General features: G+C 42.9%; 1 protein-coding gene across 4 annotated transcripts in view; it reads right to left on the reverse strand.

Annotated features, from left to right (window-relative positions):
- The window catches only part of fermt2 (FERM domain containing kindlin 2), a 48424-nt gene that overhangs the window by 17498 nt on the left and 11730 nt on the right, over positions 1 to 19196 (reverse strand). For 2 of the 4 annotated variants that reach the window (XM_074661328.1, XM_074661327.1), the window contains exons 3-5: positions 12804 to 13037; positions 3167 to 3295; positions 112 to 144 (exon numbers count right to left, since the gene is read on the reverse strand). In XM_074661328.1, coding sequence (XP_074517429.1) covers positions 112 to 144; positions 3167 to 3295; positions 12804 to 13037 — 396 coding nt within the window. The remainder of the gene's footprint in view (positions 1 to 111; positions 145 to 3166; positions 3296 to 12803; positions 13038 to 19196) is intronic. The other 2 variants (XM_074661330.1, XM_074661329.1) reach the window with 1 other exon arrangement.

The following is a 19196-nucleotide window of genomic DNA, read 5'->3' on the forward strand; positions in this document are numbered from 1 at the left end:
ATGTCATGTGGCCTCAACACTCCAGCTGTGGGGAGGTGGAGTGGTGGGTAGGGAGGAAGGGGTGAGGAAGCAGTGCTGAAGAGTAAAGGACAGAGGAAGAGGAAAGCTTACCTTTGACAGGTCCGATGTATATTACCTCAGAGGCTAGGATGAAAGGAGAAAGAGTAAGAGAAAGAAAGACAGGAAAAGAGGTGGAGGGAGGAAGCGGGATGGGGACAAACAACATAAAGTGGACAGATTTAAGATACTGAAAACTCTACAAAAAGGACAGGAGGAAACAGAAGAGGAAAGTAGAGAAATACGAGAACGGGGAGATCGGTGGCATTTCCACGGGCACCGCCAAACTCAGAGTGGATGACTCAGTTTACCCTCTTTTCTCAGAGGGAGATCACCCTGGAACGACCAGTGAGGTTCTGTCGTTTCCATCCAACACAGCATGTCTGATTGAAAATGCAGACAAGGCGTTGGTCAACGTGACCCAGCCATGCATGTATAAACTGCAGCGCAAATATATACAGTAAGTACTGAATGTCTGAGATCTCCACGTTGACAGGAAAGATAATTAGATACAGGGGTTACGTCAAGATGTGGTGGGCACAGAGGGACTCCATGGGCTGGCATCATCATGGCTCTTAGTCTGAGTCAGGGCAACAGTTGGGGATTAGTAACATGTTTCCTGTAACGAAATGACCGATTCTGTCGGGACATGAGTGTGAAGACAGACAGAGGACATGGGGTTTCCTAAATGGTACATTTAAGGATAGACGTTGAGGTTTTGGAAAAGGATTGTCATGTCTTTAAGTAGAAATAATTGGTCATGTACTTCTTATAACTTTCCACCCGTGTCATTTTCTTCTGAGGTCAGTGTGGACCTCACTGTACAGTATACGTACTCTGTACTGTATGTGTCTGAGCTACTATATGAGGAATCTATTTCTTATTATCAATGTGTTTAATCAGCATTGTCAATTGCAAACAAGTTTTCAAAAGGACGGTGAGGTAAAGGCAAAAGGCCCCTTAAAGGCCAACTGTTGTGTCGCCTCCTGGCGCCTGTCTTTTGGCCAAAAAGCTGCTCTCGAACACATCACAAAGACTACAGCCAACAGCCGACTACCACGTACGTTCTGCGCTTTCGTGAGATGAGATAATTCTCCCTACCAGCAGGCGGCGGTAGACCGTATTCGTCATTCGAAAAGGGAAACCGGAAGACCGAGGACGGCGGATATGCAAGCCGTTGTTATGATACATACATGAAACGAAGCAGCGTTTGCCGACCATTTTCACTCCACTCTCACTCATTCCAGATGGCCATGTCGCTGTGAAAATATCTGTGTACTGGAATGATTAGATATGAATGAAAAATGAGAAGAGTCTTCTGGGTGTGCTCTCTTGACTTTAGTCGTTTGCTTGCTTTCCTCACTTCCGTTTCTCTTCTCGTTCATTGATTCGTTTAAGCTGAACAGCCAATCAGAGTGATTTCTCTCACCGACGGGCTACGCCGCCGATTCAACATGCTGAAACGGCCAAATAACCTACGACACGGGCAGACTAGAGCCGACAGTGCGGGACACACCGCAAAAACTAGGCCAACAGAAGCTCACCGACGACCCCAAACTGTCCGACAGCCTTGGTGTGTCAGGGCCTTAAGGTAACTGGGAGAAATTTTGGTTTAGTGCTGCAACTAACGATGACTTTCATTATCGATTAATCTACCGATTATTTTCTTAATTAATCATTTAGTCTTTACAATGTCAGAAATGTGTGGATTCTGTGAATGTTTGCCATTTCTTGCTTGAAAAATACTTTAAATGGTTATTTTGAGAATCGACTAATCGGTGCAGCTCTAAATAAGATTACTGTAATTCTGAAAGAATTTTGTTTACCAAGTCAAGTTAGACCATTGCGAGCTGCAGTGAGCGCTCCTCTTTTCATCTCAACGGTGGAGCGGAGTGTGCAGAAGCAGTCAGCTGCACAGGAGAAGCCTGTGCTTCTGATTGCATCGCTGCCTCTCTGCAAAGCCTTGTGATTCTTATCAGGAGACCTGAGCTAAGAGGTCAGCCCTTCCCCATGAGAGACGGTATAACGGCTTAGAACTTGACCATGACATATGCTCTCTGACTGTAGCATGTGATCTGATAAGGAGGACGCAGGAAGTGTGTAAAGAGATTGTGCACATTCCTTTTTGAAACTCCGTTTCTCTGCACAACTTAATAGTTTGACAGGAGTCGCCCATTGAAAACAAAATGCATCTCTACCAGAGGCATCACGTAGCACGCCCTTGAAAAGTAATGATGCAACTTTGGGTGTGAACATCATGTGCTGTTTTCTATCACTCATTTTATTTTGATATATGGGCCAATAAATATCCCTCTTTCCACTCACATGAGAGCGCATACATGCATGTTGAGCTGAGTCTAAGGAGCCAGCGGACAGACCAGAGGCCGGGGGAAAAGGAAGAGACTCAACCCGCACAAAGAGTCCCATTCACCCTGTCTCATAGTGTTAGCAGTTTTGGGTTAATGCTAACTCTGTGACAGCAGCACAGCCTGTTTTGTTCTGCTCCTCCCTGCTCACAAGATTGTAACTCTCCCGTCGCTGGCGGAAGGAGGGAGGAGGGCCAGTAGAGAACTGTGTAGCCTGGTTTGGGTTTAAAATGGCAGCGTGACCAACTATGTGTGGAATCTCAACCATTCTTCCTCCTCCCTGCCAAGGAAATCAGGAGCCAGGGTTGTGGATCCCATGCAGGCCTCAAACTCACACATTCATATTTGGTCACTAGAAGCAGGGCGCAGCGATCTGAAGTTATCTTAGTGGTTTTGGAACCACAAGCGCGATCGGACACAAAGACAGAGTGCAAGACGCTCCGTAGCAGCCAAGTGGAACCTGTTATTCAACCTGCTGCTTGAGGGAAACGAGATTATCACTTTTAACAATGAAATACAAAAATAAAACTCCATAATCACCTCAAAGTAGACCTTGAACCTAAACAAACTGAAGTTTGCATTAGCCAAATCTTAATCAACTCATCAGTTAAACACGTTAAGTGCAAAATTTACACTTGCCTCTTTTTGTTTATTAGTATTCCTACTAACCTTTTTACATTCAGCTGAAATATTTTGTGTGTGTGTGTGTTCTCCATGTTGGAGCTTACTGTCCATCAGCTCACCTGATCCAGGGGTTAACAGCGGACCCTCCAGCTCCAGATCATCCTCCTCTGCCTCCTCCAACTTTTTCTTCTTCTTCTTGGGATCACGGGGCTTACGCAGTAGAGATAGCTCCTCTGGGTGGCGGATATCTGGAGGGAAGGAGAGCGAGAAGGTTAATTTGATGTCATATGAACATAACCTTGCCTCACAACAAAGCAAAGCCAATCAGGATACCAATAAGTCACTAAAAACTAGGGCTGTCAATCGATTAAAACATTTAGTCGCGATTAATTGCAAATTAATTGCACATTTTTTATTTGTTCAAAATGTACTTTAAAGAGAGATTTGTCAAGTATATGCTCAAATCATAACATGGCAAACTAAAGCCCAACAGGGAACAACAGCTGTCAGTGTGTTAACTTGACTATGACTTGCCCAAAACTGCATGTGATGATCATAAAGTGGGCATGTCTGTCAAGCGGAGACTCGTGGGTACCCAAAGAACCCATTTTCATGTCAAGGGACCCCTTTGAAAATGACCATGCCAGTTTTTCCTCTCCAAAATTTAGTTTGAGTTTGGAGCATTATTTAACCTCCTTCACGACAAGCTACTATGACATGGTTGGTACCAATGGATTCCTTAGTATCTTCACTCTAGCTTTAAAACTGATACCGTTACAACCTCCGAAAGATCGATTGCGTTAAGAAATTAGTGGCGTTAAAGCGTTAACTTTGACAGCCCTACTAAAAACATAACAGTAATTTGTGTTGTTTCAAATACAGGCTTAAAATAAACCAACATGACCTCTCATAGAGCACACAGACAATGTGTAGAACATGTAATATAGGTGAATACAGCAACATAAACCCAACTTCAATTGAAGAAAGTTTAGGGTAAAAAAGGGGACCAGTGAGAACGGAGATGGTTAAGAATTGTAGACAGCGGTGCACACGAGTGGTGGAAAATTGCAAATCCCTTTTCTCAGGGCCTCAACAAATCTTGCTTTAACTCTAATCCCCAGCTGAGACAGGGCAGACACAACCTCTATCTCCTTCTTACCCTCCGACTTCTCCTCTCACACACATGAAAACACTATTTAGTTGCTGTTGGCGAGTAATAGGACAGCGCAGCTTTCACAAAAACTCAAAAAAATTCATCCTTGAATATACGAAGATACCATAAATGAAATAAACAACCGCTTCCTAACAGTGTGTGCAAGATCCCAATCACACAGTAAGACACCACATTGAATATAATGACTAAAACAGAGCAACCTCTCTCCTCAGCTCCTCGGCCCTCCCTCGGGCCTGGAGGCCAGGGAACCATCACTCAGCAGCAGCAGTGATGTTTTAAGATGGGCTTGGGATGGTTCTGGTGAAGCAGACGGCCAGAGTGTGTCAAGACCAGAATAGATGGTTCTAGTCTGGAAGGGAGCACATCTGGATCCTCAGCTGGATATGGTTTCCATATAAATCAATTAAGCGAGCTGATATTTGAGAGCCTTATTTTATTATTTTCACCTTGTTTTGAGCAGGACTGTTGAAAAAAATGTTAATTTTCTGATATGCACTGAAATAAATCTCTCTTGATTTTTTTTAAAGATGAACGATTGGAAAGGTGTTGCAGACTGATTGAAGAGGTTGCTAAGGGTGTTGAGGAGAGCAGGAGGGGAGAGAGAGAGAGAGAGAGAAAGAGAGAGAGAGAGAGAGAGAGAGAGAGAACGTCTTGGCTTGGTGAGAAAGCTTGTTTGGTTTGTGTAACTAAAGCAAAAGCATTCCAGGAGTTTTAAGAACTACCAGATGGGAGCTCAACCTCTCTCTCTCTCTCTCTCTCTCTCTTTCTATCTGCCTCCCTCCTCCTTCGTTCTCGCTCTGCTGCTGCGGCGGTGAAGCGCAATCCCTGTGCCCTTATACAGCCATGTGAGTTGCAGGCGTGCTGCCGAGCTTTAGCCCCACTGAGCTGTGCGAGGAGGCCAACACACACACAGTAAAGTGTGTGTCAAACTGTGCGTACGTAGGTAGGACTGCGTCTCTTGGTGAGGCATTGCAGAGGCATGTGGCGTTTTACTACGATGTCACTTTCCATGTTCATTCTTATGACCTCACTGTCACCAACACCAAGGAATTTATCTATAGGGGAAATATCTACTAAGCAATCTGATACGCAATAAAACGTCTGACGTAACTAACATTCATCTTTTATTTCCATGGAACTGTTGCTTCCTGACTAGAGATGTTCAAATACCATTTTTTCCGCCCCGATACCGATTCCGGTACCTGAACTTGCGGTACCGGCCAATACGGAGTACCGATCCAATACGGCGTGATAAAAATATATAACTATATATATATATATATATATATATATATAAAGTTATTATTATTATTATTTAATAGCTGTTTGCTACATGGTCAGTAGTATGTATGATAGTGGACAGTAGTTGCCAGTGGCAGCCACGTTACATCCAGGGCGACAGCACAGTGAAGGCTACTGTTTTGATTTTGGGTTAAACAAGTTGATTTTTTTCTGGTTAGGTAAATTATGGATGCATTATGAGTGCATAGACTGGCGTACTCGCCGATAACAGATACCGAGTTTTGGACAGTATCGAACACATTTCCGATACTGGTGTCGGTATCGGAACAACTCTATTCCTAACATATTATAATCCTCTATAGATCAAAGTATGGCTCCAAAGATTTTGGTCACAAAATAGTCATCAAATCATTACCTTTTTACCAGTCGTGAAGGGGTGGGAATAACCAGAGGCCCCACGATACGATGATGATACTTAAGTCACAATACAATCATATTGTGATTTTAAACATATTGCGATAAGATATACTGCGATATTAGGGCTGACCCGAATGCTTCCAAGCTTCGACCTTTGCCATGGTAATCGAACTCCACATCAGTATTCGAATGCTTCGTTTTTTAAAAATATATATAAGTATGTAATAATAAAGTATAAATTCCCAAATAGCCCATGAAATAAGGAATAACCCCACAAGATTCTTCATTATTCATATCTAACATTGATTATTATTAGTTATTCTCAGACGGATATCGCTGTTTCTTGTGTGTAGAGGTGAGTGTGTGTACAGTAGTGCGGCAGTGGCACTCGAATACCTTCGAATATATCTCACCGAAGCTTCGAAGTCCAAAAAACTGTATTTGGGACAGCCCTATGCGTTATATTACCTTTTTTCAACTGCAAATTATGCAGTTTGTCAACATCAGTTTTATCTAATAAGATACAGTTTTCACTCTGTTCATTTCAGAGTTTTCATTCACATATCTTGAGGTCAGAGGTCAAAGGACCCCTTTGAAAATAGCCATGCCGGTTTTTCCTCGTGAAATATCAATCTGGCTTTAAGACTAAGCCTGCTACAACATCGAGAAGACAGAATAGCGGCCGAGTTGTTTAGTAATAGTTAGGTGGATAGTTCTAATAATATCTAATAAAAGATAGATACTTGACGTCCGTGTATAGATACAATGTTGCCACGCAAAATATTGCAATACTATGCTGTATACATTTTTTTCCCACCCCTACAATCGTGGTAAAAATCTGTTTTCTGTGACAGGTTTAGGATCCATTATCAGAGTTCAAACTATGCCTGTAAAAGTAATATTTTAGGTGTCTCCACTGAATTGCCTGGAAACAAGAGAGGTGGGAAATGGGTGGGAGGGGTAAAGAAATTGACAGATATGCATTTTTTGTATCATTCCCATGAAGGGAGTAGAGGTGTAGTCGCTATGATGGAGGTTTCATGTCAGCTAAAGTATGAATACCATCAGACACAGAGATAAAGATGACCAAGTTAGACTAAGGGGGAAAATACAAAAACGCTCCACTAGTATTTTTCAGACGGGGAAGCATTACAGTCAGTTTCTGCTGACATACTCAGTTGAGTGTTGAATTGTATGTTTATAGTGATAATTTAAGAATCATGATCTGGTGGGAAAGACTGCTCCTACGCTCACCACATACTTGTGGCCGGTGTCAGGAGGAGAAGGAGGAGGAGGTGGAAGAAGGGTGAGTGATGGCTAGAGTGCTTACAAAAGCTTGGTGGATTTCCATTAGCAGAAATGACACCTTGGACAATAAGACCCCAATCTTCCATCCTGCAGACATGTGACAGTAAGCAGGCCTAGAGCCAGAGGCGAGGGGGGGTTGACTGAGAGCCAGCTGGACCTGCAAGATCTACTCCTTGGAACACATGATTCACTGCAGTGAGTAAGGCCAGCCGCAGAAGAATCACAAACACCGTCACACAGTCTAATTTTACAGCACTGAAGTTTACCGTACAAACTGTTTGAGACCCTACATGGACAAAAGAAATTAAAGAGGTGCGATTTGACCTTCTGTATCCCCCCCAGCATCCCTCCTAATGTTATGAAGAGGCACTCACTGGGATGCAAGGCTGGCTGATCAATACTCAAGAGCAATAAATCGTTTGTCCAGACTAAATAAAACGAGGGGTAAAAGATAACTCGCTGCCCCCCCGTCTTAGATCTCTTTCATGCTGAATGACTTATTTCCAAGAAACTTCTGATCACATCTCTGGTAAACACGAGATTTAAAGTGGTGCTTTTGTGCGATTCTTTGTGGAGAAACTCAGTTTCCCAGATCTGTCGATTAAATCAACTAACCGATTAGGGCTGCACGATTTTGAAAAAATATCTAATTGCGATTATTTTGAGTGATATTGCAATTTCAATATGATTTGCGATATTAGAGGGTATAAATCATTTTTACGTCGTTATTCTCATTCATTGAAAAACAAGTCTGTAGAAAATGATGTGTACGCAGGACATCTCTGCAGCATGACAGCAATTAACTGAAAATGATATTTTAACACAGATTTTGCCTTTAACAAACATTGCGCCTCCTGCGATGTGAAAATTGCAGTAGGCCATATTGTGATTTTGATCAAATATTGATTAAATGTTCAGCTCTATAATCGATTAGTCGACAAAATAGTATGAGTGTTAGTCGACTAAGATTTTTTTTGGAATATACATGGTGGTATACATGTTTTGAGAATTTAGCTGATGTCAAGTATAGTGAAGTTAGATTTTTGGCTTTTAAAGTGACTCAGTGTCATCATATGAGGCACACAAATAGATCACTTTTGCTATATTTTTTTGCTCTAACTTAAAGGGAAAAAAAGGCATTAATTGACCTCAGCTGCTTAGTGTCAAAGGTTCCCTTCATCTATCAGACAGGCGGCTAAAAAGGTGCTAAAATGACACTCAAAAAGGATAATAATGCACTTTAATTTAGGAGTTGGAGCCGAGGCCAAACCGCACTCCTCCTGTGTTATGACAACAGTTCTCGGGTCAGTCAAGCAGACCACAGGTTGATGTGCCATAAATCTGCTGGACCAAAACTGTGAAGCAACAGTCCCACACAAATCTGAAAAGCTCTCCGGAGGACAAAGACCAAACACTTCACTGCAATACGCCCTCTCAACGGTCAACATCCTTCTTCATCCTCTTGTGTTCTTTGTGTTCTTTGTGTCTCGCGATTTTGACATATATTATCTCAATTATTTACCTTTCCTGAATCCTGGTCAGCCCTTATCTCATTTATTTGACTCATTGTAACATCTCAGTGCTGACAAATGCCAAAAGTTACAGTATTGCTACTCCTTTTCCCACACATGGTAGCAAAAGGAGGAATGCTTACTAAGAAAACCCACAGCGCTTAAGTGGAGCAGCCTGACTCTTGTTATCCTGAAGTGGTGCTTTGCTGAGAGAAGCAGCCTCATTTTTTTGTGCTACCTCAGGCCCCCTGGTCCACCACCGTCATGTGCTAGTCAGTTGTGAAGAGTACATTTTGTGTGCTGGCTCGCAGGAAGAGTAAAAGAGAATCCTGTCAGAGGGACGAGGTGTACGAAAGTATTTAATGTGCTGGAAGTGACCCAGGTTGTCTAGACGGGACAAGCTCATGTCTGACTGTGACTGTTCACTGGGCAAATTAACCTTTACAGACGCCAGAGGAGCCAGTTCAGTGCCATTCATTTTCTCCCTCAAATACAGACCTGACTTTTTGCATTTCATACAGATTTTAGAGCTGAAATACTTAGTCAATTAGTTAATAGTTGTTTATTTTTGATAATCTATTACAAAAAAATGCCAAATATCTGTTTTATATCATTGTACACTGAATATCTTTGGGTTTTCAACTGTTAGTTGGAAAAAAACAAGTCATTTAAAGATGTCAGCTTGGGCTCCAGAAAGTTTTAACAGACATTTTCCACTATTTTCTATTGAAAAAAATAGGGCTGCCCTCGACCAAAGAAATTCTTAGTCAACTAAAAGATGATTGTGTCGATTAAATCAACTAATCGATTAAATCGAAAGATATGTGAAACGGAGTTTCTCGACAAAGAGTCACACAAAAGCACCACTTTCAATCTTGTGTTTACCAGAGATGTGCTCATAAGTTTCTTGGAAATAAGTCATTCAACCTGAAACAAAATCATAAAAAAATGACCAATCAACCAAAGAAATCTTAATAGACTAACACCAAAACGTCTGATTAGTCGACTAATTGACTAAGAGGGGGCAGCCCTATAAAACATAATCAATAGCTTAATTAATAAAGGAAAATAATCACTTGTCGTGGCCCTACAGCCCAGTTTCAGCTGGCACTGTAACACAACAAACACTACAGCTGAGACATTAAGACTTCAAAAAGCACAGTCTCTCTTAAGAGTTCAAAAATGTTGTCTTGCAACTAAAAGTGGAAAATCCCTAATGCATTTGCTTCATTATCAAGAGAGTAGTACAGCACAGGATGTGAGAGCTGCCAAATGTAATCAGAGGTCAAAACAGGAGTGAAACTGAGTGAATTCCATGTTGTTCTCTATATCAACCTATTGCTGGGTCCACTCGGTTCCCAGCCGGCCCAGATGGACTGTGTCTGTGTCAGGACACAGCTGCCATGGACATGGGAGAAGCACAGCGGTGATAATTGGTTATATACTGTTAACTTGGAGTGTTACGTTGATTTTCTATGGTTTTCCACTGTATGGGACACTCGCTGTCAGAGTTTGAGTTGTGCTAAAGAGACTGAATCGCAGACAATGTTAATATAAGGAAGAAACAGACAGAAGGTTGTCAGCATAATATCGTTCTTAAACTGTAGAGCGTAATAATAAAAATAAACTACAGAGGGGGTGGGGATAAAAACAGTCAAATACTATACTGAGGACTGGACTTGTTTTGGAACAGGAAATAGCTTCTGTGTGGCCATCTGACCGGACATGCTACAGCAAAAAAACTCCAAATAAATGAGTATGGGAAAAAGGAACTGGGGCCAAAGGTGAGTTGCACATCGCTGAAAACAGAACAAACCTCCACCGACTTTCTCTCTCTGTTTTTTATCTTCCAGTATCTCTCGCCCCTCCCTTTCTGCTGTCTGGAGCGAAGGCCAGTTGGACAGGCCTCGTCTCTTCCTGTCCCATCTGATTTTCTATGCTGTGCAGCTCACAGGGAGTCAGCAGAAAATTTGCACAGGAAATTGTAAAACTGAAAAGTTGCCCGGACAACAAAAAATTAAATGCTTCCGGGCCGGACCAGCTGTAAGTCAGCTCAGTCAGCTGTCATACTCAGAGTTACAGTTAAGAACTTTCCAACTGTCCGTTAGCTTAAAAAAGGGACTGTATGTACAATTTAATCCTTTTTTATTGCCAATGTGTGAACAGTTTGTAACCTAACCTAAAAAATTAGACCCTCTGCAATCTTCTGGGTTTCCTCTATCAGACTGTGGACTGTTTTTAATGTGAAGAATGCGGGCTGGTTTTTCCAGGAAAATCCAAAGGATGTGACATCATAAGCACTCGTGAGTGCCTTCTCTTTTCAGCTCTGCCTCAGGGCCATCAGTGTGCAACCATAGCTAACGTTCGGTTAGAAATGGCGTCCCCTAATGTTAAAAACAACCAGCCTCCACCAGAACTCAGACTCCAACACAAACTCCACGGAAGCACAAAAAAAAAAAAGTTATATCTAGTGAAGCCTGTTTTGCAAAACGGGAATGTGACGACGTTGGAGGAAAACTAGTGTTGTGGGAGTGGCGTAGGTCATTTTGGAGAATAGCAGAGTCAGTGCGTAGATTGTGTGTGTTCATGTGGGAAGTGAGTGGTGAAGCAAGAGAGAGAGAGAGAAGCGGCGAGTGTGTGAGAAAATGAGCGAGCAGTGGAGCAGAAGAGAGGTAGATTAGCTTTGAGAATATCAAGTGAATGTACAAGGAAGTTGCGGGAGTGACAGGAGTTAACTCCGGAGCGAGTAACGTTATCGACTCCGGCTCAAGAGACCAAAACTACAGTGTCTCCCCTGTGCCTTCTGACCACGGTTGGGAGTCTAAAGCAGGAAAAGTTAACACTAGGATCAACATCGGCCGAGCCTTCGATTCATGGAGGGACCTTTGTTTGGTCAGCTAACATTACTGCAAAGCATGTGAAATATGTGGTGATATTGTGGTTTTAGCTGGCTAATGATGCTAACGTTAAATCAACATGATCCCTGTCAATCACGCCACAGGTGTCACTGTTAACAAGCAATTTCTGATTCTTACATTGAGTCCCTTTAAGATCTGCTTTTTGCAAATAATAATGCACAGTGACACAAATACAACTGAAATAAGACTTATTACAGAAGCAGCACACATTCCTAACTAGGCCCGTTTCTCCCCCCACCTCTGCTTTCAAAAACAGCCTCTTTGTATATTTACACTAAATAAAATGTGTTATTTGTTCTTTTCATTTCATAGCACTGCGTCTGACCCAGTAGACTTCTGAAAAACAAGGTCTAGTGCTACCTGTAGAGGCCAATAAAAACAGGAGAGCTGCCACTGGAGCCCCTGATCCTGCCTGCTGAACACAGTCCAGTGACAAAGACACAACAGGTGTTCAATGACCCTGCCTGTGACAGACTACAGACTACTGGAGACAGTGACTGGGAGGCAGGGGCAAGGGGTGAAGTCTGAGCTAAGGAAAAGTGGGCGTTAGCAGGTTAGAGGTCACTGGGGTCCAGTGTGTGACCTCTGACGTTGTGGTGCCAGTGATGGTAGATATCGATAGTGTGTGTGTGTGTGTGACCCTTGGGTACTACTTCCACCATGGGGGACAGTTAAATTTGGACATGATATTAGTAGAAGAGATTGTAGGCCAGTCATGTGAGCACGAGTATGCTTTGGTGTGTGCCTGTGTTATAAGCCTGAGACAGATTGATAATCTCTGTTTACTAAACATTACTGTGAGACCGATGGAGCCCAGGTTCCAATGACACGACTCCTGAACTAACAGTGAGTAACTACCAGTCAGGAGACGCGACTCCGGCATGCAGAGCTCAGAGTGTGTTTAATAAACACAACAAATTGCCAGGGATAAAAACAAAGTGAGAGGAAGGACATGATTAGCTATGTTTGATGTAGAACATTTCCAGAGCCTTCTCAAAAACAGTCTTACAGGGAGATCTTTTTTGGTTGCGCAGGGTGGGTACCTTCAGGAGGGCCAACTTCTTCCCTTAACTCTTCGTCACACCTCATCTCACATTTGCCTCACGACTGTTTTCCACATCTCGACTAAAATTACGAGCATCGCTCTTCCAGCTGTCCTGTAAATGAGTCGAGTCGTTCCACTTACTGAAAGTTTTGCAGATGTCGGACACGGCCTTGAAGACGCGGTCCGAGAAGTTGACCTTGACCTTCATGTGCTTCATGTTGGGCAGCTGGAGGCGCAGCAGCTTGTGCTGCGGCGTGAAGAGCAGCCTGGCGTCGGCCTGGATGCCGTACTTGTCCAGCGTCCAGTGGGTTTTCAGCAGCCATGTCTTCTTCTTCTCCCACCACAGAGCATGGTCTGACCAGTCCTTCTTCACATCTATGGAGGGGAAGAGAAAAAAAAAGGAGTAGAGTGGATGAGTTTTGGTAATAACTGAACAGATGCAAAAGAAAACACAGCAAAAGACTGAGTAGATGTATTTTTTATTAGCATTCTCTTTGCTAAAGCACAAGTGTTTATTTAACATGTCTCCATGACTTCATCACTATTTTTTCCTAGTAGTGAAAAACTATCTATTGACAGCAAGGTGAAGATATTTTTGACAAATGGAAAGTGTAACTAGAGCGTTCAGTCTGTATCCATCACACTGTACTGACCTGACCTGAGCACACCATATATGTCCCTCTAGGGCAGAGGGTCACATTTGAGGTTGAAGGAGGCACAGGAAAGATTTGCACGGGGGGGGGGCGGTGATGTCAAAGTGAGAGGGAGGAGATGTGAAAGACGCGGCTGTTTGTGTGACACTTTGGGGATATCGGGTTCATACCTCCCTCTTTGTTCAAAAGTCACAATGTGATCCCTCTTAAAAGCAGACACAAGCCACCCAAAACCCCTCATAGCTCCCAGGCTTTCGCTCCGCAGGGGCTCGGCAACAATGGGGACCGACCTGTGGACTGTGTGTGTGTGTGTCTGACTTCAAGGGGAAGGTGAAAACCGCTGGGATTTAAGGGAACTCAGAGCAGCTGTTTCTGCAGATCACCTTGCTCGGTTTTCTATACGAGCAGCACTGTTGATGGGCTTAACTTGTGTTTGAGCTGCCAATCAAAGCGAAAGGTAAAAGTGGAAAAGGGATACATACATACAACATACTTAATGGGATACTTTCAAAAAGACTTCTCTTCGAGTGTAAAAAATATCCATCCAACTGTTTATGTAACCCCATACTGCGCATATGTTGTTTTCTGTTCAAGCGTAAACGCCTTAGCAGACTATGAGAGTTGAGATGGAGTGAGTACGCCTTTAGTTTTTAGCCTATTATACTTTCAGATGTCCCCCCCCAGAGAAGTGATGTCATTACTCCGGCATTAGTCCAGGAAGGCACTTCCCAAAGCGGTGTCTCATTTCCTCCGCCCACATACCCCTTCATCGCTTCTCCAGTCTATCCTCTCTCTCACTCTGGGTCTGTCTCTCTCCTCTCAGAGTCACTGTGTCCAGACACAGGCATCCGTTTGCTCCGTCATCCTTTAATCAACACAGTCTATCTGAGCTGTTTCAACTTATACACTGCTGTGTCAGCAAGAGGGTTCAAAGGTATATATATACACACAGATTTAGATTAAAAGGTTGTCATCTACAGCAGCAAGAATGGCAAGAATAGAATAGTATACATACTGTGTATTATCATAACACTAGGTTAGCCACTATAAGAGTTTAGGCAAGGTCTTGTTTTAATGTGCCAACTCTAATAGTGAGTACTTCTCTGCCATACTGTATCTCTCAATAATACTTCAATTTATTATGTCAACTACCTTAGTACTACTTAGAAAATGGTGAAAAATGTCGATCAGTATTTCCCAAAGCCCAAGATGACGTCCTCAAATAGAAAAGATATTCAGTTTACTGTCATAGAGAAGTAAAATATTCACATTTAAGAAGCTGGAATCAGAGAATTTTTCTTAAAAAAATTACTCAATCCAATTAATCGATTATCAAAATAGGTGGCAATTAATTTAACAGTTGACAACTAATCAATTAATCATTGCAGCTATATACTGCATTTAGAGTAAATCAATGCTGAGCATTGCTGAGGTTAAAAACATCCGAGAGCCTCATTAAGAAACGCATCTACTTCTGTATTCAAGGCTGGCAGCACATTTTCTAAATGTGGCATCAATACATTACATTTATGTATTACATGAGGAAGGACACAGCTACTAATGGATGGACTAAAATTACTGTCTGATAAATGCCGAGCAAACAGCAGTTAGGAGACACGGAGGTTCGGATTTGTTTCCATCATAATCCAACACTGACTGATGCACATTACTTCTGCTCATACTGAAAGGAATACGGTCATAATGTTAAAAAGACAGGGGGAGCGATCTTGAATGTTGCACAACGTTGACCTCCATCTGTCAAACAGCTTGGTGCCATTGTAATCTAAACCTTTGAGTGTCCCTCTGTTTCCCTGCATGCTGCTATTGTTTCCCCTGACCTTAACTTTACATAGGGGCATCATCCATATGCAGTGTTGACACTCTCCTGCTGAATGAATGGGATTAGCGGGTGAGATCGGCTGCTTAGAACCAGGAAACAAGACTGCTGTGATGTGAGCAAAGCAAACTGGGATGAGGAAGAGATTACACTGACTGTTTTAGAAGAAGAGTGGCCACCAGCATCTCAATGCAGATTGTCATTGTGAAGGCCCAGGCCTGTGTGAATTGATTTGGGGAGGAGTTGTTTGTCAAGCTGTTGGGTTTTAGACGCTTTACTGCGGGGATAAACACTTGGTACTTGAGAGAAAACATTCCAAGCTTTCTTCCTGAGACCCAGTGTGAGTTACTCTGGCAGCATGGGGGTCTAGCTGTCATCGCTCCACTCTGATGCCTCAGCTGTGCAGAACACAACTTCATTGCTACCATCAGAGAAAAAACTGCTCCCTTAAGTGCACGGCAACTATTAAAGGCTGAGAATAATGAGAGGGAGTGAGGACAGGAAAATTTAAAATAGAGCCGAGTGTATTTTCATAACTCTGCTCACAGTTTTTCCTCTCACAACCTTGTAATTTCTGGTGTCTGGGAGCAATGCAGAACAGCTAGCATTAACATTTGGCACTCAGGGTCTCCACCGCAGTCCACGTTCTATAGAAATGTCCTCATACTCAGCATGCATGACCACCATACAGTCTGTGGCAAGGCATGAATGCTGGCTGGTCCCAGTTACCCTCAACACGCTCTCAATGGCCCCTGTTTCCTTGTCGCCAGCGCCGCCCACCACCAAAACCTTAACGGACATAGCCTTTCCTTCTGCTCGCTTGTGTCATTACGCAGTGGTTCGATGTGTTGTGATTGGATGAGGGCGGCTCGTGTAGGCGTCCATTGGGTTCTTTCAGCAACAAGGTGGTAACTCAATCTACAGAGAGGGAGGGAGAGAGGGCCAATGGCATCTCCAAGCTAAAAATACAGCCTGCCAAGTCTGACGTAATGCAGCAGCCAGAGGAGCGGGGGCCTAAGTAATTGGGTACATTAAATGTGGACCCACAGCCCCTCAGTAGAGTGATATGTGTGTGTGTGTCTGTGTGCACAAGGAGGGCTTGAAAGACAAGGGGAGGGGAAACAGAATGGGAAAACCATGTTTTATGACCTCTGCAGGATGTGAAAGATGATACTGAGATTGTGTGTGCGTTGGTTTGGGGATCTGTGGAAGAGAGGGCGTTCTTATCCATCCATTAACTACATTAGCTCTGCGTGTTTGTGCGTGTGTGTGCTTTAACAAGCCAAATTAATCCATAAATTCTGTCAAACTGAGTTCTTTTCATTCACCACCATCGCCGCCACCGCAGCTCTCGAAACAAGACCACTTCCTGTGCTTTGTGCACCAGATACAACCGCGAGAAATACTGCTTTAAGAGAAGACATACTGAATATTGTACAAAAGCAATTAAGCTAAAACGCAAACAGAAATTGTACTTAACGTAATATAGAAGGCACAAAAGTACCCAGTTTGCAAGGCTTTAATTGGAATAATACAGTAAAACTGAATTGTCCCTCCTCCCCATCACTCCTCTTTGCTGTCTCCATCCCTCCTACTCAGTCGAGTATCTGTGGTGTTTACATTAGGAGGCAGCTATGTTTATGGAGGCCAGTCTGTGAGGGGGAGGGGACGGGACGACAGAGGAGAGGATGAGAGAGAAGGAACAGGAGAAAGGGTAAGAAAAGGAGAGATGAGGAGGATGAGCAGAGGACAAGGGAGGAGCTCTATGTGGGGACGCAATAATATGAGACAGAGCGAGCGAACGTGAGGAGGAGGAAAGTCAAAATTAAAGTTTGCATGCCAAGAATACTAAACATGTAAATAGCAGTTCCGCATAAAATTGAAAAACTGCCTTTATGTCTAAGACAGACAGTATGCATCTACTTGTTGCTGACACACTCTCAGCTGCTATTCTTAAGCTATTCTGCATTTTTCTGTTGCTGAACAACATTATATTTGATTGATTGACATGATGTTGGCAGTTCTGTATAAGACATTTCAATAAAATCAGAACATAGAGATGGTTAAGTGTAGGGCTGCAACTAGCAATTATTTTCATTGTTGATTAATCTGTAGATTATTTTCTCAAATAATCGATAAGTTGTTTGAGCTATAAAATGTCAGAAAATGGTGAAAAATGTCGATCAGTGTTTCCTAAAGCCCAAGATGACGTCCTCAAATGTCTTGTTTTGTCATCAACTCAAAGATATTCAGTGTACTGTCATAGAGGAGTAAAGAATCCAGATTTAGATATAGATAGAATATCCAAATATTCACATTTAAGAAGCTGGAATCAGAAAATTTCTACATTTTCACAGTTCATATTTACTCTTTATTTGGCTACAACCAGCAAAGCTGTGACAGTCCGCTGACACCTAAAGCAAAAAATCCAGGCTCATCTCTAGCATCATTAATGGATGTGATCTAAGAGCGGACACACTTACAGGTCGGGACTTTTCCACTGCGTTTGCAAAATGTCTTTCATAAGCTGTCAGTGCCAAGCTGTTAACCATCAGTGATAACCACGGCCACGCAGTGCAAGGCTTTGTCATTTTCAGCCACCAGCTGATAAAAACATTACAGCTGGGTGAGGCTGGTCATGCCGTTTCCTTGGCGACTCCTGGCTGACGCCGCAGGGGCAGTGGAGCGAGGCGACAACTTGTTTTCATACACAACAAAGACACAGAGCTGCAGGTTTGTCTTATTCTCTCTCTCTCTCTCTCTAGCACACACATGCAGTTTATCCCGCTCGACAACATGAAAGCCCATCTCTTTCTAAATATATTCCACGTCCGAGGCAGGGTGAAGGTCGGTATTGACAAGCAAAGATACAGGAAGCAACTGTTCTGCACTGTCCTTAAATTAGATCAACTGTAAATGGCCTTTAGGCACTCACTTGCGCCTCGTGCAGTCGTGTTAGATAGTATCAACAACATCAGATACCCAACATGTGTACAACAAGTTCGATAGAGACAGGTGATGACAATATCTGTACGGCAGACACAGATAGAGTCACATGGGATTACAGCGGAAGATTATCACTATATGTCAGAGACGGGAGTGGCAGCGGACGAGCAAACAAACTTGTTTCTGGACTTGTGACAAATGATCAACAGATAAACTAAACCTAGAAGTCATACTTGCGATGCATCTGTTCCATCTGGTACACGACCAAGAGCATGGAATACTGGCAACTAGGACTGGGTATTGTTTCAAAAATGACGATGCCAGTACCAATATTAGTACCCTTAAAGTGATACCAATACCAATACCAACAGATTACTTCATTCGATCATGTGAATGGAAGCTGTGTTTGTAACACCCACCCTCTGGTTCTCCGATTAGCCCTGACAGCACTGTTGCCGCTGTTAGCACTGTTAACTGCTAGCCGTCAGCTCAGACATCTCCATGTTCAGAGCTGTGTGCAGGCAGGCAATCCCGGCAGTATGGGTTGAAACTGCAGGTGCAGTGGGACAATCACACGTCGCATTAAATCGAAGAACGCTTGTGGTGATTGGCTGCAAGCAAAACCATACAAATAGTCTTTTCTTTTCTAGATCTTGACACAAAAAGGATCAATTGCAGGTACCGTTTGAGTGGAGAAGTTTCGATACTACTTGGTACTGGGTTATTTCGGTCGATACTGAATCCCAGTCCTACATCATTTTTTCCTGACACCCGTAAAGGTGAAATCATTGATTCATATTTGATCTATTCCAGCTGTGTCCTTCGGGGTATTCACTAACCAATACCATTAAAGCTCAAGAGCTTTCCATCGACACCCTGAGTTAAACGAGGCTAGCTGAGCTTATTTCAGTCAGTTATTATACAACAGCTCAGCGTCCTGCCAATAGTCAATCCAACAGGCCATTAATCACTGGCATTAAATATGCAAAACACATCTGAACCCTTTCAAGCTGTCAAACTTTACCTGACAAAGCATTTAGACAAAAGAGACACTTAGTGCTGCCCATTAAAGCATTTTAGGCTGCAGAAATTAGAAAC

This window comes from Sebastes fasciatus, chromosome 15 (assembly GCF_043250625.1).
Source record: "Sebastes fasciatus isolate fSebFas1 chromosome 15, fSebFas1.pri, whole genome shotgun sequence".
NCBI classification, from domain to species: Eukaryota; Metazoa; Chordata; class Actinopteri; order Perciformes; family Sebastidae; genus Sebastes; species Sebastes fasciatus.